The sequence below is a fragment of the Anolis carolinensis genome, unplaced genomic scaffold, assembly GCF_035594765.1.
Source record: "Anolis carolinensis isolate JA03-04 unplaced genomic scaffold, rAnoCar3.1.pri scaffold_7, whole genome shotgun sequence".
Taxonomy (NCBI): Eukaryota; Metazoa; Chordata; class Lepidosauria; order Squamata; family Dactyloidae; genus Anolis; species Anolis carolinensis.
The window spans coordinates 20,041,688-20,069,655 of NW_026943818.1; the positions used below are offsets into that span (position 1 = coordinate 20,041,688).

General features: G+C 39.9%; 2 protein-coding genes across 3 annotated transcripts in view; one reads left to right on the forward strand and one right to left on the reverse strand.

Annotated features, from left to right (window-relative positions):
* mybbp1a (MYB binding protein 1a) overlaps nt 1-11,658 on the reverse strand; it is a 52,661-nt gene extending 41,003 nt beyond the window's left edge. Inside the window, exons 1-2 of the mRNA XM_062960678.1 lie at nt 11,525-11,658; nt 3,878-4,178 (exon numbers count right to left, since the gene is read on the reverse strand). Coding sequence (XP_062816748.1) covers nt 3,878-4,153 — 276 coding nt within the window. The 5' untranslated portion in view covers nt 4,154-4,178; nt 11,525-11,658. The remainder of the gene's footprint in view (nt 1-3,877; nt 4,179-11,524) is intronic.
* A 68-nt stretch (nt 11,659-11,726) lies between these two features.
* Nucleotides 11,727-27,680, forward strand: eif4h (eukaryotic translation initiation factor 4H). Of its 2 annotated transcripts, none has more exons than XM_016998572.2 (7): nt 11,727-11,885; nt 15,194-15,378; nt 16,579-16,643; nt 16,740-16,839; nt 21,479-21,547; nt 22,742-22,891; nt 25,819-27,680. In XM_016998572.2, the coding sequence occupies exons 1-7, from the start codon at nt 11,827-11,829 to the stop codon at nt 25,956-25,958; spliced, it is 768 nt and encodes a 255-aa protein (XP_016854061.1). In that variant the 5' UTR covers nt 11,727-11,826; the 3' UTR covers nt 25,959-27,680. The 2 variants fall into 2 exon arrangements, with proteins under 2 accessions (XP_016854061.1, XP_003229402.1); XM_003229354.3 differs by having other exon boundaries at nt 21,479-21,544.
* Nucleotides 27,681-27,968: the final 288 nt, after the last annotated feature.

The window sequence follows — 27,968 nt, forward strand, 5'->3', positions numbered from 1 at the left end:
TTATTATCATTGAGGCTGGAAGGCCCTCTGTTGGGAGGTATCAAATGGTGTCTTCCAACTCTAGCATATTATTATTATTATTATTATTATTATTGAGGCTGGAAGGCCCTCTGTTGGGAGGCATCAAATGGTGTCTTCCAACTCTAGCATATTATTATTCTTAAGTAGAGGCTGGAAGGCCCTCTGTTGGGAGGTATCAAATGGTGTCTTCCAACTCTAGCATATTATTATTCTTAAGTAGAGGCTGGAAGGCCCTCTGTTGGGAGGCATCAAATGGTGTCTTCCAACTCTAGCATATTATTATTCTTAAGTAGAGGCTGGAAGGCCCTCTGTTGGGAGGTATCAAATGGTGTCTTCCAACTCTAGCATATTATCATTATTCTTAAGTAGAGGCTGGAAGGCCCTCTGTTGGGAGGTATCAAATGGTGTCTTCCAACTCTAGCACATTATTATTAATTAGAAGCTGGAAGGCCTTCTGTTGGGAGGTATCAAATGATGTCTTCCAACTCTAGCATATTATTATTATCATTGAGGCTGGAAGGCCCTCTGTTGGGAGGTATCAAATGGTGTCTTCCAACTCTAGCATATTATTATTATTATTATTATTGAGGCTGGAAGGCCCTCTGTTGGGAGGCATCAAATGGTGTCTTCCAACTCTAGCATATTATTATTCTTAAGTAGAGGCTGGAAGGCCCTCTGTTGGGAGGTATCAAATGGTGTCTTCCAACTCTAGCACATTATTATTAATTAGAAGCTGGAAGGCCTTCTGTTGGGAGGTATCAAATGATGTCTTCCAACTCTAGCATATTATTATTATCATTGAGGCTGGAAGGCCCTCTGTTGGGAGGTATCAAATGGTGTCTTCCAACTCTAGCATATTATTATTATTATTATTATTATTATTATTATTATTATTATTATTGAGGCTGGAAGGCCCTCTGTTGGGAGGCATCAAATGGTGTCTTCCAACTCTAGCATATTATTATTCTTAAGTAGAGGCTGGAAGGCCCTCTGTTGGGAGGTATCAAATGGTGTCTTCCAACTCTAGCATATTATTATTCTTAAGTAGAGGCTGGAAGGCCCTCTGTTGGGAGGCATCAAATGGTGTCTTCCAACTCTAGCATATTATTATTCTTAAGTAGAGGCTGGAAGGCCCTCTGTTGGGAGGTATCAAATGGTGTCTTCCAACTCTAGCATATTATCATTATTCTTAAGTAGAGGCTGGAAGGCCCTCTGTTGGGAGGTATCAAATGGTGTCTTCCAACTCTAGCACATTATTATTAATTAGAAGCTGGAAGGCCTTCTGTTGGGAGGTATCAAATGATGTCTTCCAACTCTAGCATATTATTATTATCATTGAGGCTGGAAGGCCCTCTGTTGGGAGGTATCAAATGGTGTCTTCCAACTCTAGCATATTATTATTATTATTATTATTGAGGCTGGAAGGCCCTCTGTTGGGAGGCATCAAATGGTGTCTTCCAACTCTAGCATATTATTATTCTTAAGTAGAGGCTGGAAGGCCCTCTGTTGGGAGGTATCAAATGGTGTCTTCCAACTCTAGCACATTATTATTAATTAGAAGCTGGAAGGCCTTCTGTTGGGAGGTATCAAATGATGTCTTCCAACTCTAGCATATTATTATTATCATTGAGGCTGGAAGGCCCTCTGTTGGGAGGTATCAAATGGTGTCTTCCAACTCTAGCATATTATTATTATTATTATTATTATTGAGGCTGGAAGGCCCTCTGTTGGGAGGCATCAAATGGTGTCTTCCAACTCTAGCATATTATTATTCTTAAGTAGAGGCTGGAAGGCCCTCTGTTGGGAGGTATCAAATGGTGTCTTCCAACTCTAGCATATTATTATTCTTAAGTAGAGGCTGGAAGGCCCTCTGTTGGGAGGCATCAAATGGTGTCTTCCAACTCTAGCATATTATTATTCTTAAGTAGAGGCTGGAAGGCCCTCTGTTGGGAGGTATCAAATGGTGTCTTCCAACTCTAGCATATTATTATTATCATTATTATTGAGGCTGGAAGGCCCTCTGTTGGGAGGCATCAAATGGTGTCTTCCAACTCTAGCATATTATTATTCTTAAGTAGAGGCTGGAAGGCCCTCTGTTGGGAGGTATCAAATGGTGTCTTCCAACTCTAGCATATTATTATTATTATTATTATTATTATTATTGAGGCTGGAAGGCCCTCTGTTGGGAGGCATCAAATGGTGTCTTCCAACTCTAGCATATTATTATTCTTAAGTAGAGGCTGGAAGGCCCTCTGTTGGGAGGCATCAAATGGTGTCTTCCAACTCTAGCATATTATTATTATTATCATTGAGGCTGGAAGGCCCTCTGTTGGGAGGTATCAAATGGTGTCTTCCAACTCTAGCATATTATTATTATCATTATTATTGAGGCTGGAAGGCCCTCTGTTGGGAGGTATCAAATGGTGTCTTCCAACTCTAGCATATTATTATTATCATTATTATTGAGGCTGGAAGGCCCTCTGTTGGGAGGTATCAAATGGTGTCTTCCAACTCTAGCATATTATTATTATCATTATTATTGAGGCTGGAAGGCCCTCTGTTGGGAGGTATCAAATGGTGTCTTCCAACTCTAGCATATTATTATTATCATTATTATTGAGGCTGGAAGGCCCTCTGTTGGGAGGTATCAAATGGTGTCTTCCAACTCTAGCATATTATTATTATCATTATTATTGAGGCTGGAAGGCCCTCTGTTGGGAGGTATCAAATGGTGTCTTCCAACTCTAGCATATTATTATTATCAGTATTATCGAGGCTGGAAGGCCCTCTGTTGGGAGGTATCAAATGGTGTCTTCCAACTCTAGCATATTATTATTATCAGTATTATCGAGGCTGGAAGGCCCTCTGTTGGGAGGTATCAAATGGTGTCTTCCAACTCTAGCATATTATTATTATTATTATTATTGAGGCTGGAAGGCCCTCTGTCGGGAGGTATCAAATGGTGTCTTCCAACTCTAGCATATTATTATTATCATTATTATTGAGGCTGGAAGGCCCTCTGTCGGGAGGTATCAAATGGTGTCTTCCAACTCTAGCATATTATTATTATTATTATTATTGAGGCTGGAAGGCCCTCTGTTGGGAGGTATCAAATGGTGTCTTCCAACTCTAGCATATTATTATTATTATTATTATTGAGGCTGGAAGGCCCTCTGTTGGGAGGCATCAAATGGTGTCTTCCAACTCTAGCATATTATTATTCTTAAGTAGAGGCTGGAAGGCCCTCTGTTGGGAGGTATCAAATGGTGTCTTCCAACTCTAGCATATTATTATTATTATTATCATTGAGGCTGGAAGGCCCTCTGTTGGGAGGTATCAAATGGTGTCTTCCAACTCTAGCATATTATTATTATCATTATTATTGAGGCTGGAAGGCCCTCTGTCGGGAGGTATCAAATGGTGTCTTCCAACTCTAGCATATTATTATTATTATTATTATTGAGGCTGGAAGGCCCTCTGTTGGGAGGTATCAAATGGTGTCTTCCAACTCTAGCATATTATTATTATTATTATTATTGAGGCTGGAAGGCCCTCTGTTGGGAGGCATCAAATGGTGTCTTCCAACTCTAGCATATTATTATTCTTAAGTAGAGGCTGGAAGGCCCTCTGTTGGGAGGTATCAAATGGTGTCTTCCAACTCTAGCATATTATTATTATCATTATTATTGAGGCTGGAAGGCCCTCTGTTGGGAGGTATCAAATGGTGTCTTCCAACTCTAGCATATTATTATTATCATTATTATTGAGGTTGGAAGGCCCTCTGTCGGGAGGGATCGGATGGCGTCTTCCACCTGGGGACGCCATGTGCCCAGGACGCCATGCTCCGGAGACCGACCTTCCTCCTCTCCTTCAGGTGGGCCAGGAGTGCCTCGGTGGCGGCCACACGCCTCTCCTGCTCGGGCCTGGCGACCTCCCAGAAGAAGTCCAGGAACTCCCGGCCTTGGCCCAAGAGACGCGCCGCCGCCGAAGAAGACGCCTCCGAGCCGCCATCACTCTCCATGCTGGGAAAAAGGACCCGGATGCCAGCTTCCCATTCACGCGCAGGCACCTCCGCCTCCGAAAACAACTTCCGGCTCTCGGCTGCCCCAAGCGTAAGCGCCTGGCATTGCATGAGGGGAGGTCGTTTGCATAGAAACCTAGAATCCAGAATGGGACTAGTAAAATAAATAATAATAAAACTTTATTTATACCCCGCCACCATCTCCCCAATGGGGACTCGGGGCGGCTTACATGGGGCCATGCCCAAGACAATACAGTAAACCATAACATAATACAATTAAATAATACATTACATAAAATAAACAGTACAACATAAGATCAAAACAGCAATATAACACGAGCGGGCCGCAGGAATACTACATTTAAAAGCTAGATTAAAAAATTAAAACTCTGGGTGAGAAAGGGATCAGAATAAAACCTCGAGGGACGGGACATCAGATAGTGAACCAGTCTAGAGGATAAATATCGGGGGGGGGGGGGGAGTAGCATAGAACATTTACTCTCCGAAAACACACCGGAAGAGCCATGTTTTTAAATCTTTCCTGAAGGCTAAAAGGGTGGGGGCTTGCCTGATTGGCACCTTCATTGAAAACATGATGGAGCACTGGAAAACTGAACTGTTTGTTAGAAATGAAAGCTATGGGCTTGTCAACACCAGGAGAGGAATTTTCCAGGGAGACTCATTGTCCCCTCTGCTTTTCATTATTGCCATGATCCCTCTGTCACCAATCTTACAAAAAACAAATCTCAGCTATCAAACATCTAAGAATTCTCACAAAATTTCGCATCTGATGTACATGGATGACCTGAAGCTGTATGGGAAAACAGAAACTGAAATCCAGTCTCTGACTAACACTGTCCGAATTTTTAGCACTGATATCAACATGGAGTTTGGTTTGGACAAATGTTCGACAGTGGCACTGAAGAAGGGGAAAATCATTGAAAGTGAGGGCATAAATATGCCTAATGGCCAAACAATAAGGTGTCACCAGCCAGAGGCCTATAAATATCTGGGCATATTACAGCTGGACAACATCAAGCATGAACATGTGAAAACTGTGGTCAGCAAAGAATACACACAAAGGGTCAGAAAAATTCTCAAAAGCAAGCTCAATGGAGGCAACACCATCAAGGCCATAAACACCAGGGCCATACCTGTCATAAGATATACTGCTGGCATTATAAACTGGACACAGGCGGAACTGAACAATTTCGACAGAAAAACAAGAAAACTCATGACCATTCATCATTCCCTGCACCCTCGCAGTGATGTTGACCGGCTATATCTGCCTAGAAGATCAGGGGGCAGAGGACTCTTACAATAAAACAAGCAGTCAAAGAAGAAGAACATGCCCTGGCAGAATATGTCAAGCAAAGTGAAGAACCCGCTTTGATTGAAGTCAAAAATCAGAAACTCCTCAAAGCACAGCAGACAAAAAACCAGTACAAGAAAACCGCACTACAAACTAGAGCTGACAGCTGGCACAACAAAACATTGCATGGAAAGTTCCTTGACAAAATTGAAGGAAAAGCTGATAAGGAGAAGACCTGGCTCTGGCTCACAAATGGGACCCTGAAGAAGGAGACAGAAGGCCTGATCCTTGCAGCCCAGGAGCAAGACATCAGAACAAATGCAATTCAGGCCAAGATCGAAAAACCAGCTGATGACCCAAAATGCAGACTGTGCAAGGAAACCGACGAAACCATTGATCATATCTTCAGCTGCTGTAAGAAAATTGCACAGACAGACTACAAACAGAGGCACAACTATGTGGCCCAAATGATTCATTGGAACTTATGCCTCAAGTACCACCTCCCAACAGCAAAGAACTGGTGGGATCACAAACCTGCCAAAGTATTGGAAAATGAGCACACAAAAATACTGTGGGATTTCCGAATCCAGACTGACAAAGTTCTGGAACACAACACATCAGACATCACAGTTGTGGAAAAGAAAAAGGTTTGGATCATTGATGTCGCCATCCCAGGTGACAGTCGCATTGACGAAAAACAACAGGAAAAACTCAGCCACTATCAGGACCTCAAGATTGAACTTCAAAGACTCTGGCAGAAACCAGTGCAGTGGTCCCGGCGGTGATGGGCACATTGGGTGCTGTGCCAAAAGATCTCAGCCGGCATTTGGAAACAATAGACATTGACAAAATTACGATCTGCCAACTGCAAAAGGCCACCCTACTGGGATCTGCGCGCATCATCCGAAAATACATCACACAGTCCTAGACACTTGGGAAGTGTTCGACTTGTGATTTTGTGATATGAAATCCAGCATATCTATCTTGTTTGCTGTGTCATAATATAATATAATAATAATAATAATAATAATAATAATAATAATAATAATAATATTTTTATACCCCGCCTCTATCTCCCCAAAGGGGACTCAGGGCAGCTTACATGGGGCCAAGCCCGAATAAAAGCAGTAACAATATAAAACACAACAATAGACATGCACAATTATAAAAATTTAAACATTACCCAATAAAAATAAATGACAAAAACTTAATAAAAGCATGGATTAAAATGGAGAGGTTGTAAAAATAGACTGGATAAGGTGCACCATATAAATATTGTAAACACGAGGTGACTGATAAAGTGCTGCAAATTCTTGGAAGTGCAAATTGGGATGGAAATAGACCCTGTGTCTATATCAAGTTGACAAAGGTAAAAAGTGCAAACCGGTACAAAAATGGTCACGGATTCAGGATGGGGATGAGCAATCTTTATCCAAAGACCTGAGTGAAGAGCCAGGTTTTCAAGCTCTTTCTGAATGCTACCATTCTGTATCTTTACATTCCATTTTTTTTTTTTTGCCTAAGTGGAGGCTCTTGCATGTGTTCCCGTTGAACTTCATTTTGTTAGTTTTGGCCAACCATCTCTCTGATCTGTTGAGATCGCTTTGAATTCTGCCCCTGTCTTCTGGAGTATTACCTTGTTTCCCCAAAAATAAGACATCCTCAGAAAATAAGACCTAGTAGAGGTTTTGCTGAATTGCTAAATATAAGGCCTCCCCCAAAGGTAAGACCTAGCAAAGTTTTTGTTTGGAAGCATGCCCGCCAAACAGAGCACCAGAGCATGCAGGAACGGTAAATGTACATACCAGTTGTACATTGAAATAATAGTAGTAACAAGAAACTCTTGATAAGATTCACAGTTTGTTTGGTTATGCTGGTTTTTGATGACAACTACTGTACAGTATATAATAAAGGTTCATTTTTTTTGTTCAACAATTAATGTGAATTCTTCTTCATGGAAAAATAAGACATCCCCTGAAAATAAGACCTAGTGCATCTTTGGGAGAAAAAATTAATATAAGACATTGTCTTATTTTCGGGGAAACATGGTAGGTTTCCTTCCCAATTTGTTCCCGTCTGCAATCTTGGTGATCGTGCCTTCTTACATCTAACTCTGGGGTCCCCAAACTTTTTAAACAGGGGGCCAGTTCACGGTCCCTCAGACCATTGGAGGGCCAGACTATAGTTTTTTTTTTTTTTTAAACTATGAACAAATTCCCATCAATGGGCTGCATGTAGCCCCCGGGCCTTAGTTTGGGGACCCCTGATCTAAATCATTAATAGAGATGTTGAACAGAACCGGGCCCAGGATGGAACTCTGCTGATGGCACTCCACTCGTCACCTCTTTCCAGGATGAAGAGAAAGCATTGGGGAGAATCACCCTTTGGGTTTGTTCACTTAACCAATTACAGATCCATCTAATTGTAGTTTTGCCTAGCCCACATTGGACTAGTTTCCTTGCCAGAAGGTCATGGTGGACTTTATCAAAGGAAGGCCTTCCTGAAATCCAGATAATAATAATAATAATAACAATTTAATTTTTGTACCCCACCTCCATCTCCCCGAAGGGACTTGGGGCAGCTAACATGGGGCCAAGCCCAGGCAATTAAAATAAAACAAAATAAAAAGCATACATGACACGCGTTATCAACAGGTAAAAATAATAACACAGTAACATAATAAAACAGTCAAATGGTAACAGTAACATAATAAAACATAGTATAAAAACAGAACAGGAATTAATACTCTCCATCCACGGTGTTCCCTGCATCTACCCATCTTGTAACTCTTATTGAAAAAGAGATCAGATTAGCTTGGCATGACTTGTTTTTAATAAATCCACTTCACCTACCAACAGTAGGTTAAACCCTTGTGCCAGCAGGACTGCTGACTTGAAGGTTGGGTTGCTGACCTGAAGGTTGTCAGTTCGAATCCAACCCGGGGAGAGCGCAGATGAGCTCCCTCTATCAGCTCCATGGGGGACACGAGAGATCCTTCCCACAAGGATGGGAAAAACCAAAACATCTGGGTAATGTCCCCTGGGCAACGTCCTTGCAGACGGCCAATTATCTCACACCAGAAACGACTTGCAGTTTCTCAAGTCACGCCCGACACAAAAAAAAACAAAACAAAACCTAGCAACAATCAATTCCCTTTAGCCCCAGCCAGTCCACTTCCTTTCTTCCCTTTCAATCTTCTCTGGGCCTGAAAGGGGTGGTCCTTTTAGATCAATCAGATATTTCGGACTTCAGCGACCACAATTCCCTACAGTTGGCAAGCTGAATGGGATTTTTGGGAGTTGAAGTCCAAACTAACTGGAGGACCAAAGGCTGGGAACCACTGTTTCAGTTCAACCTCTCCAATGAGGTTGAATTGAATCATGAAGGCTCTGGGCCCCTACACACTTCCATATAATACAATTATTATACTAATAATAATACAATATAATAATATTAATTATATGTTACATATTAAATGTAATATTACTAATAACATTACCATATAATGATATAGTACAATATAGTAATTTCATGCTTATATTGTGCTATGCTAATAATATATTGTATTATTATATTAAATATATTGTACATTTAATTTCTAAGCTGCTCTGAGTCCCCTTTGGGGTGAGAAGAGCGGGATATAAATGTAATAAATAATAAACCATATAATGATATAGTACAATATAGTAATTTAATGCTTATATTGTGCTATGCTAATAATATATTGTATTATTATATTAAATATATTGTACATTTAATTTCTAAGCCGCTCTGAGTCCTCTTCGGGGTGAGAAGAGTGGGATATAAATGTAATAAATAATAAACCATATAATGATATAGTACAATATAGTAATTTAATGCTTATATTCTGCTATGCTAATAATATATTGTATGCTCATTTGATTTGTAAGCCGCTCTAGTCCCCTTTGGGGTGAGAAGAGCAGGATATAAATGTAATAAATAATAAACCATATAATGATATAGTACAATATAGTAATTTGAGGCTTATATTGTGCTATGCTAATAATATATTGTATTATTATATTAAATATATTGTACATTTGATTTGTAAGCCCCTCTGAGTCCTCTTTGGGGTGAGGAGAGCGGGATATAAATGTAATAAATAATAATAATAATAATAATAATAATAATACATTATATGAATAATAATACAATATAATAATATTAATTATTTATTATATATTAAATGTAATATTACAAATGATATTACCATATAATGATTTAGTACAAAATAGTAATTTAATGCTTATATTGTGCTATGCTCATAATATATTGTATGTTCATTTGATTTGTAAGCCCCTCTGAGTCCTCTTTGGGGTGAGAAGAGCGGGATATAAATGTAATAAATAATAATAATAATAATAATAATAATAATAATAATAATTTATTATATATTAAATGTAATATTACTAATAATATTACCATATAATGATTTAGTACAAAATAGTAATTTAATGCTTATATTGTGATATGCTAATAATATATTGTATGTTCATTTGATTTGTAAACCTCTCTGAGTCCCCTTCGGGGTGAGAAGAGCGGGATATAAATGTAATAAATAATAATAATAATTTATTATATATTAAATGTAATATTACTAATAATATTACCATATAATGATATAGTACAATACAGTAATTTAATGCTTATATTGTGCTATGCTAATAATATATTGTATTATTATATTAAATATATTGTACATTTGATTTGTAAGCCGCTCTGAGTCCTCTTTGGGGTGAGAAGAGTGGGATATAAATGTAATAAATAATAAACCATATAATGATATAGTACAATATACTAATTAAATGCTTATATTGTGCTATGCTAATAATATATTGTATGTACATTTGATTTGTAAGCCCCTCTGAGTCCTCTTTGGGGTGAGGAGAGCGGGATATAAATGTAATAAATAATAATAATAATACATTATATGAATAATAATACAATATAATAATATTAATTATTTATTATATATTAAATGTAATATTACTAATAAAATTACCATATAATGATATAGTACAATACAGTAATTTAATGCTTATATTGTGCTATGCTCATAATATTTTCTATGTTCATTTGATTTGTAAGCCGCTCTGAGTCCTCTTTGGGGTGAGAAGAGCGGGATATAAATGTAATAAATAATAATAATAATAATTTATTATATATTAAATGTAATATTACTAATAATATTACCATATAATGATATAGTACAATATAGTAATTTAATGCTTATATTGTGCTATGCTCATAATATATTCTATGTTCATTTGATTTGTAAGCCACTCTGAGTCCTCTTTGAAGTGAGAAGAGCGGGATATAAATGTAATAAATAATAATAATAATAATTTATTATATATTAAATGTAATATTACTAATAATATTACCATATAATGATATAGTACAATACAGTAATTTAATGCTTATATTGTGCTATGCTCATAATATATTCTATGTTCATTTGATTTGTAAGCCGCTCTGAGTCCTCTTTGGGGTGAGAAGAGCGGGATATAAATGTAATAAATAATAATAATAATAATTTATTATATATTAAATGTAATATTACTAATAATATTACCATATAATGATATAGTACAATACAGTAATTTAATGCTTATATTGTGCTATGCTCATAATATATTCTATGTTCATTTGATTTGTAAGCCGCTCTGAGTCCTCTTTGAAGTGAGAAGAGCAGGATATAAATGTAATAAATAATAAACCATATAATGATATAGTACAATATAGTAATTTAATGCTTATATTGTGCTATGCTAATAATATATTGTATGTACATTTGATTTGTAAGCCCCTCTGAGTCCTCTTTGGGGTGAGGAGAGCGGTATATAAATGTAATAAATAATAATAATAATACATTATATGAATAATAATACAATATAATAATATTAATTATTTATTATATATTAAATGTAATATTACTAATAATATTACCATATAATGATATAGTACAATACAGTAATTTAATGCTTATATTGTGCTATGCTCATAATATATTCTATGTTCATTTGATTTGTAAGCCGCTCTGAGTCCTCTTTGGAGTGAGAAGAGCGGGATATAAATGTAATAAATAACAATAATAATAATATAACCCAAAACATCATGGGAGAAAATCCCACAATATCTGTTTTGACCTGGGTTATCTGCTATATATTCCAGTTCAGAAAATGTGAGGTTTTCTTCAGCGGTGTGGAGGAGGCCCGAGACAGGCCCTCTAACCCAGGATCTGCTTTTGGAGTAAGGCACGCCGCGGGCAGCCCCGGTTTGTCGCGAGTGCGCAGGCGCAGGGGTCCGCCTCGCTTCAGGCAGCGCGGCGGGCAGCCCTCCGCGCGTGGCCCGCTATATAAGCGTGCGCGGGGTCCTGCGGCGCTCGCTCGCGCTCGGGGAGGCTGAGGCGACGGCAGTAGCGGGAGAAGGAGGCGCAGCAGCAGCAACGATGGCGGATTTCGACTCTTACGACGATCGGGCCTACAGCAGCTTCGGAGGCGGCCGCGGGTGAGGAGGCGAGGCGGAGGGGGCGCCACGCCAGGCCGCGGTGGGCGGAGGCAGGCCTGGCCGGGGGGAGGCGGCTAGGCCTCGACGCGAGGAGCGGGGATTGTGATGCTGGAGGAGGCCCTTCATTTTCACCAGAGGGCCCTTTGGCCTCTTCGCCCAAAGGAAAACCCATATATCCCAGCCCTATATCCCAGGATCTCATCCCAGGCTTTCTGCGTTCAACCGGATTATATTAGTCCTCACTGCGAGATAATCTGAGATAAACAAAAAACCTTGGTTCAGATCCTGGGATATAGAGCCTGTCTGGAAGGGTCCCCAGTCGCCTTTGGCTCTTGGATGCCTTTGGACACGCCTTCCCATTAATATGGTTGCTTTCAGGGCCCTTCCACATAGCCATATAACCCAGAATATCAAGGCAGAAAATCCCACAATATTTGCTTTCAACTGGCTTGTTTGAGTCCATACTGCGATTTTGGGATTTTATTTAGATGTGTGGAAGGAGCCTTGGTGGATCTGTAACTGCTTAAAGTTGAATGGATGAATGGCATAAGCACTTTGCATTGTTTTAAACTTGTATATTGTATTTTATGACTATTTTATGACTGTTTTAACTGTTTTAATAGTTTATTGTATATCCGTGTAACGGCATCAATTGCCACTTGTAAGCCGCCCTGAGTCCCCTCGGGTGAGAAGGGCGGGGTATAAATAATTGAAATAAATAAATAAATAAATAAATAATAAATAAAAGGAGATTGGAGTACATAGATCAGATTGGGGTGCAGTGTAGGGGAGATGAGGATAGTTGATGCATACATTGGCACCAAGCTGGCAAATACCTGTATATATTTTTTTTTATTTTAAGTGTACCAGATGTATGTTGTATTTCATGTTTGTATTGTCTGTGCTTGATAAGGCCAACTGGCTAATCAATAAATTGTTGTTGTTGTTGGATCTGTAACTGGTTAAGTCAGGGGTCCTCAAATTTTTTAAACAGGGGGCCAGTTCACAATAATATTAATAATAATAATAATGACAGAATATGTAAAGCAAAGTGAAGAACCTGCTTTGATTGAAGTCAAAAATCAGAAACTCCTCAAAGCGCAGCAGACAAAAAACCACTACAAGAAAACTGCATTACAAACTAGAGCTGACAGCTGGCACAACAAAACACTGCATGGAAAGTTCCTTGACAAAATTGAAGGAAAAGCTGATAAGGAGAAGACCTGGCTCTGGCTCACGAATGGGACCCTGAAGAAGGAGACAGAAGGCCTGATCCTTGCAGCCCAGGAGCAAGACATCAGAACAAAGGCAATCCAGGCCAAGATCGAAAAATCAGCTGATGACCCAAAATGCAGACTGTGCAAGGAAACTGACGAAACCATTGATCCTATCCTCAGCTGCTGTAAGAAAATCGCATAGACAGACTACAAACAGAGGCACAACTATGTGGCCCAAATGATCCATTGGAACTTATGCCTCAAGGACCACCTCCCAGCAGCAAAGAACTGGTGGGATCACAAACCTGCAAAAGTATTGGAAAATGGGCACGCAAAGATACTGTGGGACTTCCGAATCCAGACTGACAAAGTTCTGGAATACAACACACCAGACATCACAGTTGTGGAAAAGAAAAAGGTTTGGATCATTGATGTTGCCATCCCAGGTGACAGTCACATTGAGGAAAAACAACAGGAAAAACTCAGCTGCTATCAGGACCTCAGGATTGTACTTCAAAGACTCTGGCAGAAACCAGTGAAGGTGGTCCCAGTGGTGATTGTGCCATGCCAAAAGATCTCAGCCGGCATTTGGAAACAATAGGCTTGACAAAATTACGATCTGCCAACTGCAAAAGGCCACCCTGCTGGGATCTGCACGCATCATCCAAAAATACATCACACAGTCCTAAATACTTGGGAAGTGTTTGACTTGTGATTTTGTGATATGAAATCCAGCATGTCTATCTTGTTTGCTGTGTTATACTGTGTCCTTCTGTCAATAATAATAATAAAGAGGGTTGGAAGAGATCCCTTGGGCCATTTAGTCCAAAGCCCTTCTCAAATGAAGCTTTATCTCCATTCTTTTTTCCACAACAAGCCACATTTTCCAAAATCCCATTCTCACGGGGACTGAAAGTGAAGTGTAGTCCTCTTAATAGGTACAGACACCACAGGGGTATTCTCCTTTCCTTATGTGATCCAAAACTAGTGATGTAAGGTCAGCCCCCTCCCTTTTGGCTTTCAGAAGGAAAGTGAAGACCTGGCTCTGGGATCAAGCTTTTGGATAACTGTGCAGTGCAAGAATGGAAGTCTAAAATGTATAATGATCTTGGAATGGCTTTAGACCATGATTTTTGGTTGGTGTGATTTTTAACTATTGTAATGTTTAAATTTTAAATAATTTAATATTTTAAGCTTTGATTTTATATGTGTTTTGGGGCATCAAATTGTGCCATGTGTAAGCCGCCATGAGTCCCCTCTGGGGTGAGGAAGGCTGGGTATAAATGGGGCAAATAAATAAATAAATAAATTTGACTTTAAATTTCCCTTTGTTCCGACAAGGCCCTTCCAGACAGTCTCTATATCCCAGGATCTGATCCCGGGTTTTCTGCTTTAAACTGGATTGTATGAGCCCACACTGCCAGATAATCTGAGATACACAGTAATGTAAGGGTTTTCTGTATAAGCCAATGGATGCATATATATAAGGGCTGGACCTGGGATGTCTTTTGTTTTGATACAGACGTTGTGCTTTGATATTCTGAGAGAAATTCAGGAAAGAGGACACAATTGGAGTTAAAAGTGGCTTTGATGTGCGGGTGGAGGTGCCATTTTTGGGAGGGAGAAGCTGGTTCGCAGCGTCCGAAAGGCGAGGTGATATTAAATTTAGACTGGATTGATTCTCCTGCCCAGTAGGGGCAGTATGTGAAAGGAGCAGGAGTCTGCAGAATAGAATAATTTGGGTTGTTTGAAGATTTGCTGAGATACTGAGATAGATGTTATCCTTCCGTAAGCAGAGTTTTTGTAAAAGCAGTGGAGTTGTTAAATGGAACAGGGAGTGTATCCGTTCTCTGAAGTACTTAGAACCAGGAATGGGTTAGATTTGGATTTTGTTATTGTTGTTTTATGTTGGAAAAGCTGGATTTTCTTGTGCGTATTTAATATGATTATTTGGAACAGGACCAGAGTCTAAATATGAAATTCATTTTGTGTCATATACACCTGAAACATACATCCTGCAGGTAATTTTACGCAAGAACTACTGCTCTTCCTCACTTTGTCTAAAGTGTGTCATCCCACTGTTGTCAACAGGTCTCGCGGTGGTTCTGGCCTTGGCCCCCGTAAACAGAAAGAGCTTCCAACAGAGCCCCCCTTCACTGCATATGTTGGCAACCTTCCCTTCAACACAGTCCAGGGAGACATTGATGCCATCTTTAAGGATCTCAGCGTAAGGAGCGTCCGGTTAGTCAGAGACAAAGAGACAGATAAATTTAAAGGTGAGTTCTTTCTGTATGTTCTCTTCATGCGAGGTTTCTGTTTCCTCGTTCCTTATCACCATCCCACCACATATGTGTAAAGGTTTCCTATTTCACAACAGTTATGCCAACGTAGTTCTGATGTACGTAAAAGGTTTATTCTTTTACGGATTGAGTTGCTCTCCTGCCTTTCCTCTGGGATGGAAGCCAAGCAAGGGATCCAGAGATACAACCTGTGTGGGGATGTCCCAAGGGGTTACAGAAGATAGAGAAGTACTGAGGATTTCCTTAGGGAACCCAAGTACAGACTTCAGCATTCCCAGTGGCAATAGATAGTAGGGTAAGGTGGATGGCATATATGTATGGTTTATTTATTTATTTACAGTATTTATATTCCGCCCTTCTTACCCCTAATTAGCCTCCCCACATATAAGAGGTACCTAAATTTCCTACTTGATAGATGCAACTATCTTTCGGGTTGCTTAGGTCAGCAACGAGCAGGGGCTATATTTTATTTTTAATTGTTGGGTGCTCACCCTCTTGGTCAGAATGATTTATTGCAGCTGGCTGCTAACCAGCCTGCGCCACAGCCCAGCTCCCAAAATGCAAGCATTGGAGGTCCCATGTTTTTTAACAAGTAGAAATTGCCCTCAAGCAGATCTGGTGATTGCTCCCTGTCACTGCTTCCCTATGAAACACATTTGCAAAACCTCCAGCAATTGTTAACACAAACCATGGATTGTCGAAGGCTTTCATGGCCAGAATCACCGGGTTGCTGTGAGTTTTCCAGGCTGTATGGCCATGTTTAAGAAGCATTTTCTCCTGATGTTTCACCCACATCTATGGCAGGCATCCTCAAAGGTTGTGAGGACTGTTGGAAACTAGGCAAGTGATTTAAATTTTCTATAATTTTACTTCCTAAAAGAGGGAGATGGATTGAAATGCGTGCTGGCAAGAGGCCTGCCCCTGAAAATCATGTCCAAAGCAATCAAGAAAATATAAGGAATGGAAAGCAAGCATTTTCAAAAGGGATTGAACAGATTTTTTTAAAATGTCAAACCACTGTACTGTAAACCAGGACTGGATTCTGAAGTAACTCAAGAATTTGGTTTTATATTCTGCCTGACATGAGCAGAGTTGAGTTTAAAGCTTAATCAAGAGCCAAGGTTTTGACTTCTATTTTTAGTCAATAGCTCTTCCTTTTGATTTCTCATATTCCAGGATTTTGTTATGTAGAATTTGACGAGGTCGAATCACTTAAAGAAGCTCTGACCTACGATGGAGCAGTAAGTATCCTCTACATTTGGAATATTGTTGGTTGTGCGGTGCATTTGTAATTCTCTCTGGCCAGCAGTCAGCTCCCTTTCCTTCCTGACCTACAGCTTATGGGCGACCGATCCCTCCGAGTGGACATCGCCGAAGGCAGGAAGCAAGATAAAGGCGGTTTTGGCTTCAGGAAAGGTGGCGGCCCGGAAGACAGAGGTGAGGTTTTGCATGGTTACATCTTTTGTACATTGCTAACTGTAATAGATAGTTGTGAATTTTCTGGGCTGTAAGGCCATGTCCTAGAAGCATTCTCTCCTGTAGTTTCATCCACATCTATGGCAGGCATCCTTAGAGATTGTGAGGTCTGTTGGGAACTTGGCAAGTGGGGTTTATATCTCTGTGGAATAATGTCCAGGGTGGGAGAAAGAACTTTTGTCTGTTTGAGACAAGTGAGAATGTTGCCATTGACCAGCTTGATTAGCATTGAATAGTCTTGCAGCTTCAAAGCCTGGCTACTTCCTGCCTGTGGGAATCCTTTGTTGAGAGGTGTTAGCTGGCCCTGATTGTTTCCTGTCTGGAATTCTCCTGTTCTCTGAGTGTTGTTCTTTATTTACTGTCCTGATTTTAGAGTTTTGTAATACAGTAGAGTTTCACTTATCCAACATTCGCTTATCCAACGTTCTGGATTATCCAAAGCATTTTTGTAGTCAATGTTTTCAATACATCGTGATATTTTGGTGCTAAATTTGTAAATACAGTAATTACTACGTAGAATTACTGCGTATTGAACTACTTTTTCTGACAAATTTGCTGTATAACATGATGTTTTGGTGCTTAATTTGAAAATCATAACCTAATTTGATGTTTAATAGGCTTTTCCTTAATCTCTCCTTATTATCCAACATATTCGCTTATCCAACGTTCTGCTGGCTCGTTTATGTTGGATAAGTGAGACTCTACTGTACTGGTAGCCAGATTTTGTTCATGTTCATGGTTTCCTTCTTTCTGTTGACATTGTCCACATGCTTGTGGATTTCAGTGGCTTCTCTGTGTCGTCTGACATGGTGGTTGTGAGAGTGGTCCAACATTTCTGTGTTCTCAAATAATTTTCTGTGTCCAGGTTGGTTCATCAAGTGCTCTGCTATGGCTGACTTTATGTGTGTGTATGTGACAGGAAGGGCCAGTGAATGTACAGTGATTGAATGACCTGAATTCCTCCAAGGACCATGGAAAAGATAATGCGATAGCCATGCACAGAGCCAGGCTTAGGGAGGAGGCAACACAGGTTGATGCTCTTGAGACCTTCACTGGATCGGATAGAAGGGTGGCGGCAGAGGAAGAAGCTCTTCCGTTCGTCCTAGAACGATCTACAAAGGAGTGCTAAGGACTGGCCCTTTGGAGTCCCATAGTAAAAAGAGAAACCTGGACTTGAACATGAATCAAGTGGAAATAGGCCCATATTAGTTAATAGGGGGCTGTCACATCCTTTCTGGTCATTCCAGGCATTAATGCAGTAGGCCTACAACTCCCAGAAATCCCAGCTAATTCACCAGCTGTTAGGATTTCTGCGAGTTGAAGGCCAAAACATCGAAGGATCCACAGGTTGAGAACCACTGCATTAATGGAATCAAAAGGTTTCAAAGTGCCGACAGGATTAAATCTTGCTAAATGTTAGGAAGACATTTCTGAGAGTGGAAAACATTGCCTTGGGAGATCAACAGACTTTTCAGTTTATTGGTTTTTTTTAAAGCAGTGGTTGGATCAATCCCTATGAAGCGTCCTGCAATAATGGGTTTTGTGCATCACCAGACAGTTGAAAGAGATGACCTTTGTTGGGGGTCCCTTCTGAGTCTTCAACTGAAATGTAATTCCTGTCCAGTTCCTGAGAGGGACACCCTTTGCATTTGAACTGGCTTGGCTCTGTCAGCATCTCCCTGTACATTAAACTGGAGAGGATTTATTATCCTTGTTTATGCACTTTATTAAAGCTTTGGATATTGTGTTTTATATGCCCGACCCCTTTTATCTCCAGTGGCTGATGCTGTATTATTACTCATTTGTTCTGAATTTAGGTGTTTTATTGTATTTTTAAAATGTTTAAATTGTTTATTTGATTTGATTTATGTTATTACTGTTTTTGTTTTGATATTCGTTGTAATTGCTTTATTCTGTTTTGTTTTGGGCATCGCCCCACGTTAGCCGCCCCCAAGTCCCTTCGGGGACATGGTGGCAGGATAGAAAAATAAATTATTATTATTATTATTATTATTATTATTATTATCATCCTTTCTGCTTTCTTGGCTTATAAAGGAGCAAAGAGATGGCAGAATTTGACATGACTTGGAACCTCAAGTGGCATATTTAAACAACATTTTTGAGGCATTGTAGTATTCTGAATAATTTTATTTCAAGCAAGCCGTTTGCATCTGCACAGGCTTGTAAGATAAGCATGGCATATCCTCAGGCTTTGTTTCTAAAATAGTACTTAACAGGTAAGGCATTGCCTCTTAGGAGCAAAGAAGCCTCTTCAAAAACAAAACCCTTAACTCCTGGGGACTCCTGGTTATTTTAATGAACTTAAATTCATAGTTGTGTGGCTCTATCTTTTTTTCTTATGGACTTGAATAGTCAAGTTGAGAAAATTCTGATTTCTTTGAGTCATTGTTCTGTCCATAGAAAGTAGAAAGATAATATTGCAAGGCGATATTTTAAAAGGGAGACCGGGAGGAAAAAGTCATTGGTAAACCAGCTAGAGATCTACTAATAGATCTGTTCCCTTTGCCCTTTTTCTAAGTTTGGTTATGAGTCTCCTCTCTTGTAAACAAAGGCAGTGAAGTGAGTTTAAAACCCCTCTCCCACTGCTCTTCTACAGCAGGCAAATTGATAGTGTAAATATAGGGTGATGTTACATATATATATACACACACACACACACACACACACACACATATACATATATACAATACTAGCTTTGCCCGGCCACGCATTGCTGTGGCTTATGGGAATCCTTTGTTGGCCAGGTGGAATAGCAGTGAATAGCCTTGCAGTCTCAAAGCCTGGCCGTTTTCTGGAGTAGCAGGAGCTTTTTGTTGTATAAACGTAGAGGCATGGATGAGGGGTTGTGCTGCCAAGTTTAGTGTTTCTGGGATGTGTAGTTTTGTTGTTTTGTCCTAGGCCGAAATTTCATTACCCTTATATATCAATCAATCAATTAATGCTCTGACCAATGGTCATATGCATTTACAGAGACAACATCAAACAAACATCTATACAAAACACTGTAAAATCCAACACTTAAAAGTAGGATGCAAGCAGGATAAAACAGAACATGTAAACTATACATTGTGAGGTGCAGCAGCACAAGTGCAACATGTGCTGGGAACTACCCTTATATATATATATATAGATAATTTACAATAATATGTAATATTATAATACAGTAGAGTCTCACTTATCCAAGGCTCACTTATCCAACATTCTGGATTATCCAACACATTTTTGTAGTCAATGTTTTCAATATATCATGATATTTTGGTGCTAAATTAGTAAATACAGTAATTACTACATAGCATTAATGTGTAATGAACTACTTTTTCTGTCAAATTTGTTGTATAACATGATGTTTTGGTGCTTAATTTGTAAAATCACCTATTTTGATGTTTAATAGGCTTTTTCTTAATCTCTCCTTGTTATCCAACATATTCACTTATCCGACGTTCTGCTGGCCCGTTTATGTTGGATAAGTGAGACTCTACTGTATATTGTATATGTATATAATATTAATATTATTTTGTAATACAATATAATACTAATCTATATATATAAAAGAGTGATGGCATCAGGGCAGCAGACAAAACAACAAAACTACAGGCCCCCCAACCTCGAAATTTGACAACACAACCCATCATCCACGCCTCTAGGTTGATACGACAAAAAGAAAAGAAAAGTAAAGTCCTAATTAGAGGGAGAGGAATAATTGTTTTTATCCAATTGCTGCCAGTTAGAGGGCTAAGCTCCGCCCACTTGGTCTCCTAGCAACGCACTCAGCCCAGGAGACAGGCACAAGAGTTTGGAGAGACCCCTAAGGGCCATCCAGCCCAACCCTTTCTACTATGCAGCAGGACACAATCCAAGCATTCCCAACACATCGACAACGTATAAATACTATACAATACTACACAGGGACATAGACCCCCTCTACCCTCACCACTTTCACAGTACACAAACAACCAAATGAATACTAAACATAAAGACAACCATACAACAGACATTCAATACCACCACTATCTCAACAAGTTCTCACCAACACCACCAGACAACGCCACAGCAACGCGTGGCCGGGCATAGCTAGTAGTACAATATAGTAATGTTAATTATATATTATATATTACTTGCAATGTTATTAATAATATTACAATATATAGATATAGTACAATATGGTAATTTATTGCCACTATTGTGCTATGCTAATAATATAATATTGTATGTAAATTTGATTTGTAAGCCGCTCTGAATCTCCTTTGGGGTGAGAAGGGCGGGATATAAATGTATTTAAATAAATAAATAAATCTATTAGGCATGGCTGTGAAGAATTTAGCTTAATATAGTGGTTGAGCCCAAAGGCCACAGTCATCCTGCAGTGTTTGCAACTCATGCCGCCATTTTGGGATTGTTTACCTCTTGCATGTCTGGTTCCGCTCGCAAGATTTGGCTTCGAAACAGCCATTAAAATACGTCACTGTGTGGCTCTCGTCCTTTTTCTCTGTATCACAGTCTTGTGTTGTCACTATGGAACCTTCTGGCCCTTCCCGCTTTCCCTGTTGACCCATGCTTGCAATGTTTGCTTTCTTTCTAGGCATGGGCAGTGGTCCGCGGGAATCGCGAGGAGGTGGATGGGATTCCAGAGATGACTTCAATTCTGGTAGCAGTATTTTCTACTTTTTCATATTTTTCGTCAATCTCTTCCATTCCCTCTTTCAGATGTGCCTCTCATGCTACTAGATGTGTATTTCCAGCAGAAAAAAAGTATTGATTTATAGCTTGCCTCTTTTCTACTTGTCTCTTAGCTCAGTCTGGCCATTCGCTAGCTCCCAGCCATATGCTTATTAGAACAAGAACACCACAAAGAGTGGTCATCATGGTTAAGCAAACTCGGTCACACAGTCAGCAAGATAGATTTTGCCCCACACGAGCTAATAAATTTCGGGGCTAAAGTGAGCTCAATTGTATACCAAAGAGCCCTCAACATTGCTGCACAAAATGATCTTATGATCATAGCGCAAGCTAGAGCCACTCCATACCTGGCCAAATTTAAATGCAATGTGGGCATGGAAACTTACCTCTTCTTGACTCTTCCATTATATATTAGAAAACTTTTTACCCGGGCAAGATTCGAGCAGGTCGACACTAAGTCCAAGTTAGGTAGACATCAGAATATCCCCTTTAAGAAGAGAACCTGTGGGTGTCGTGAGGTAGATGCAGAAGTGGAGGACTCAGAACATTTCTTTTTTAAAATGCCCCTACTACACCAGGATTCGATCTCTCTATTTAGACCCTCTGCTGGAGAATCATACTCACTTAGAGAATAAGGAGAAATTGCATATCCTTCTACAGGGTTCAGATAAAAACTCTATTTTAATACTGGCCCTTTTTACACAAAAAGCGCTGGCCATTCGCGAGAAGATGGAAGCTGAGAGCTGATACATTATTGTCACTAACAAAATCCAAACTTAAAATTTACTACGGACAAGACACTTGTTTTACTTACCCCTGTCCTTGTTCAAACCTTTCCTTAGGAAATTACTAATTTTTAACCTTTTTACTCTGTATTTGTCTAGGAGTGGGTTATTAGGCCGCAGGTCGGGATGTTTTGTATCTTTACATGGTTTTATTGTATGTATGCGTAAGTGTGTACGTATTGTATGTTTTACATGTTTTGATATGGTCAAAAGTGACTAATCAATAAAGAATTTTTGTTGTTGTTGCTAGTTTGTTGCTCTTAACCCTTTGGTGTCTTGGGAACCTCAGGTCCTGGCTTGGCCCTCCAAGAGCAGATGAGGCCCAGGGTTCCAAAGATGTCCCAGTTGCTGATGTTGGCTGTTGTCTTCCTCTTTTGCAGGCTTCAGAGATGACGACTTCCTGGGAGGCCGGGGCCGGACGCGTCCCGGAGACCGGCGAGGGGGCGCTCCCCCCATGGGAGGCACTGGCCGCTTCCGAGAGGGACCTCCCATGCGTGGATCTGCCATGGACTTCCGAGAGCCCACAGAAGGTGCGTTCAACGTCTTCTTTCTCCCCTTGATGTTTGTATCCACACTCGGTGAACCTTTGAGCATTTGTGAGCGCAGCCGCCGGCCTTTCATGTGCTGGCCTTCCCCTCCGTTTCCCTTCTTGCTCTTTTCCTGCTTCCTTTTGCTCTGCAAAGCCCCTTTCCCTCTCTGTTTCCAATTGGGATCTTCCAACTATGATTTGTTTATTTTAACTTACTATATACTTGAGTATAAGCCGACCCGAATATAAGCCGAGGCACCTAATTTTAACACAAAAAAACTGGGAAAACATTGACTCCAGTATAAGCCGAAGGAAATGTCCCCAATATTATCATCGCAGTGAGTATTGATAAGAGCAATAGATGTACAGTATCTCCCTGTTCACCTTCTTGGTTGGTAGGCATTTAATTTAAAAATCATGCCGTTTAATTTTAATTATATTTAATATAAATTTTAAAAAATTAAAGAATCACTTTATTTATTATTTATTTATTTACTACATTTATATCCCGCCTTTCTAACCCCGAAGGGGACTCAGAGCGGCTTACAAATTAAATTTACATACAGTATTACAGTAGGGTCTCACTTATCCAACATAAATTGGCCGGCAGAATGTTGGATAAGCGAATACGTTGGATAATAAGGAGAGGTTAAGGAGAAGCCTATTAAACATCAAATTAGGTTATGATTTTACAAATTAAGAACCAAAACATCATGTTATACAACAAATTTGACAGAAAATGTAGTTCAATACGCAGTAAGGTTATGTTGTAATTACTCTATTTACGAATTTAGCACCAAAATATCACGATATATTGAAAACACTGACTACAAAAATGTGTTGGATAATCCAGAATGTTGGATAAGTGAGACTCTACTGTATATTATTAGCATAGCACAATACTGGCGTTAAATTACTATATTGTACTATATCAACATATTGTAATATTATTAGTAATATTACATGTAATATAGAATTAATGTTATATTGCATTAATTAGTATTATATCGTATTGGCACAGCTGGCTAGTAACCAGCTGCAATAAATCACTACTGACTGAGAGATCATGAGTTCAAAGCCCGGGTCGGGTTAAGCCCTCAATCATTAAATAGCCTGGCTTGCTATTTACCTAAGCAGCCCGAAAGATAGTTGCATCTGTCAAGTAGGAAATTTAGATACGCTTTATGCGGGAGGCTAATTTAACTAATTTACAACACCATAAAGATGCCAGCAACACGTGGAAAGGAATGAGGAAGTACAGCACTCGGTGTCACTTGTGGATGATGAAGCAACAGCTCCCCCTGTGGCCGGAATCGAGCATACCCTCATGAAAGCTGGAAAATGTTAAAATTGCCGCTGTGTGTCTATACTGTATGTTGTTTGTCTGATGGCATTGAATGTTTGCCACATACCGTATATACTCAAGTATAAGCCGACCCGAATATAAGCCGTGGCACCTAATTTTACCACAAAAAACATGGGAAAACATTGACTCCAGTATAAGCCAAGGGTAGTAAATTTCAGAAATAAAAACAGATACCAATAAAATTACATTAATTGAGGCATCGGTAGGTTAAATGTTTTTGAATATTTGCATCAAGCTCTAATTTAAGATAACACTGTCCAACTCTGATTAAATCATTCTTCTCATCTTCTTCAATATAAATGTCCTTATGTATCCTTATAATAATAATATTAATATTAAATATAATGAATAAGAATAATAATGAAAAATGCTGGCGAGGGTGCCAGGAAATTGGAACCTACATGCATATGTGGTGGGATTGTAAACATGTAAAAGATTTTCGGGAAATAGTTATAAGGGAAATAGAAAATATTATGAATATAAAAATTAGAAGGAATCCAGTGGAAATACTACTTTTAATTAAAAAAGAGGATGAGAAAGATAAGAGGGAAAAATTTAATAGATATGCTATTAACAGCTTCTAGATTAATAATTGCAAAATATTGGAAAGGAGAAATGAAAATACAAATTAACGAATGGTATAAAGAAATTTGGAGAATGGCTCTGAATGACAAGCTTAACATCAAAGGGATTGTGGGGAAAAAATGACTTCGAAGGTATTTGGACAAGATTTCTAGAAAAATCATTGGAAAAAGAAGACGGGAATTTACCTCGAAATGAAGGAATTGAACTTTTGGTGGGACTACAGAAGAAGAGATGGCTCTTGAGAAGGGGACCACATGGGTGAATGTAAATAAAAGAGGGGGAAATGTAAAAAAAGAAAGAAAAGAAAACCTTCAACAGCACATAGATAATAATATTGAGGCCCCTTCGTCACAGCTGTAGTGGATTATATGGTAGTGCGGAGTCAAGATAATCCAGTTCAAAGGAGATAATATAAGATTATAAATGGGTTATATAGCTGTGTGGAAGGGCCTTGAGTCTACACTGCCATATAATCCAGTTAAAATCTGATAATCTGTATTTTATAGGCAGTGTGGAAGAGGCCTAAGTGAGGCCTAACTCTGCCTGTCCTCTGGGCTGAGTGGGTTGCTAGGAGACCAAGTGGGCGGAGCTTAGCCTTCTAAGTGGTAGCAATTGGATAAAAACAATTATTCCTCTTCCTCTAATTAGGACTTTATTTTTCTTTTCTTTTTGTTGTATCAACCTAGAGGCATGGATGAGGGGTTGTGCTGTCAATCTTCTAGGTTGGGGGGTGCTTAGTTTTGTTGTTTTGTTGGTCACCGGGATTCCATCACTCCTTTATATATATAGATTGTTAGTATATATTATTAGTGTATTAGTGTATGTTTGTGATAGATAGATAGGTAGATAATCTACATCACAAGACTACCAGGGGTGGTTGGGAAGAGGATGTGAAGGGCATGGTGCCCTTGTGTGTGTGGCTTCGGGGGCCTCTGAACCGCATCTCGAGCCGAAGTATCTCTCCTCTTGTTTTGCAGAGGAGCGCGCCCAACGGCCCCGACTGCAGCTCAAGCCCCGGACGGTCGCGACGCCCCTCAACCAAGTCGCCAACCCCAATTCTGCCATCTTTGGCGGCGCCAAGCCCCGGGAGGAAGTCGTCAAAGGAGAGCAGGAATGAGCCGGAGGGGTTGCGGGCGAGCGAGCGAAGGAGGAGCGTGCCGGGGAAAGGGGGAGGGGGGCGCTGGGGGGGGGCGGGAGGAAGCAAGCACCAGGCCAGCGCCTCCTCCTCCTCCTCCTCGGCTGTCCTCGGAACATTTCACCCTGCGGCCACCATTCCTGCCATCCGACACCATTGTCCTCCTCGAAACAGAAATGGGTAAAACAAAACAAAAAAGAAAGAAAATATCAAACAAAACAAACCAGAGCTTGTGAATGCATGTCAGCTGTTAACAAGTGGTTTTATTTTAGTACGTCCTTGGCTTTGCTGTATCTAGTGCCTGCCTTGTCTTTCTCCCGCCTTCTCTTTCTCCAGTGTTTCCGCCCTTCTTTCCGGGCACCGTTTCCGTGCCCTTCCTCCCTCCCTCTGCATGGCCATGTCCAGGACCCCGGCCGAGGGGAACGGGCTTCAAACACCTCAAACCCCGATACGAGGACACCTTCATGCCGTGGGAGATCTAGAATCACTCGCTTTTTGCCCACTCCCTTTAAAAGGTTTCAATGAGCAAATGAGAGCAATTGGAGACCCACAGGCTTTTCCAGACCACTTTTGTGCCTCACATTGCCTCTTCCTCTCGCTCTTATTTTCACCTTCCGTTCCATTTTTTCTCTCTCAATTGGGGCTCTCTTTGACGCTCCCATTCAGACAATTTTATGGTGGAAATATAGGTTATTTTCTCAATCTTTTTTAGCTGCTCCTTCCTGGCCTAGAACGGTATTGTGATCCCGGGGAGTCACAAAAAATTATCGCCCTTCGCTGTCGAAAGAGTTGGCGATCTCCGCTTAAATCCGATGGCTGAGGAACCTGGGCTTTGTAGTTTAGCTGTAGTTTAAAGGCCCCTCCTTAAACTGCACATCCCAGCATTCTGCAAGAGGCAGAAAGTGGGATCGGAAAGAAAGAGTCGGGTGGCAACGTAAAGATGATCACCCTTTGCTGTCGAAAGAGTTAGTGATCCCACTTTAAATCCCATGGCTGTTTCCTGAAGAAACCTGGGCTTTGTATTACCTGTAGTTTAAAAGTCCCTCTCTAAACTACACATCCCAGCATTCTACAGGAGACCGGCATAGGATTTAAAGTGGGATCGCAACTCTTTTCACCGTGAATTGTGATCATCTTGGTTGGATCCCATTGCTAGGAGATCCAGTGTTTTTTCCCCCATGTAAAATAGCAGGCAAGTCATCCTTTTCTCTTTAAAATAAAGGACACCCGCAGTGAAAATAGTCCTAATTTGAATAGGGCTGATAATAGCCCGATGGACAGAACAGTTTGATCAAATCTTAAGCGTCTCTCTTCTTCTTCTTCCCTTTGTCTTTTATGTCTGTTCCTCAAGAATAAGAACCATTTGTCTGACGCTCCTTTTCCTTTTAAGACATGCCTTGTGTGTCTGTGTGGTTGTGTCCCAGCACCGAATCCCATCAAAGAACCTCTCTTCTGTTTTAAATAAAACGACAGTGCAGAAGAGTCGAGATTTTAAGAAGAGCAAACGACAAAACAAAACCAGGCTTCCCATCCGAGACTCACTGAATGGTCTTTTGGTTTGTTGGTTTGTTTTTTTTTCTTCAATGTGTAAAACTTCCAAACACTGAACACATCATTCTGCTTTCATGACAAAAAGTCAAAAAAAAATTTATGGATATGGTATTTTGTGAATGATCTTTTAAATAAAGAAAACATTAAGTAAGATTGAAGGCTGATCTTTGGTCGCAATCTCTTTGTGGGTTGTTTGCCTTAGGGCGAAACGTTGAGAAGGATCTCGAACTCTGAATATTTCTATTATTATTTAAACCTAGCTTGGGTCTCCGGCGTTGCTCACAGGTGATTTGAAAAAGTCAAATTGTAAAATATTGTTGATGAACTACAACTGACATCATGCCAGATTAACCTAAAGAAACACCATCAGTACCTAAAGTTTGTTATTTATTTATTTGCTACATTTATATCCTCTTCTCACCCTGAAGGGGACTCAGAGCG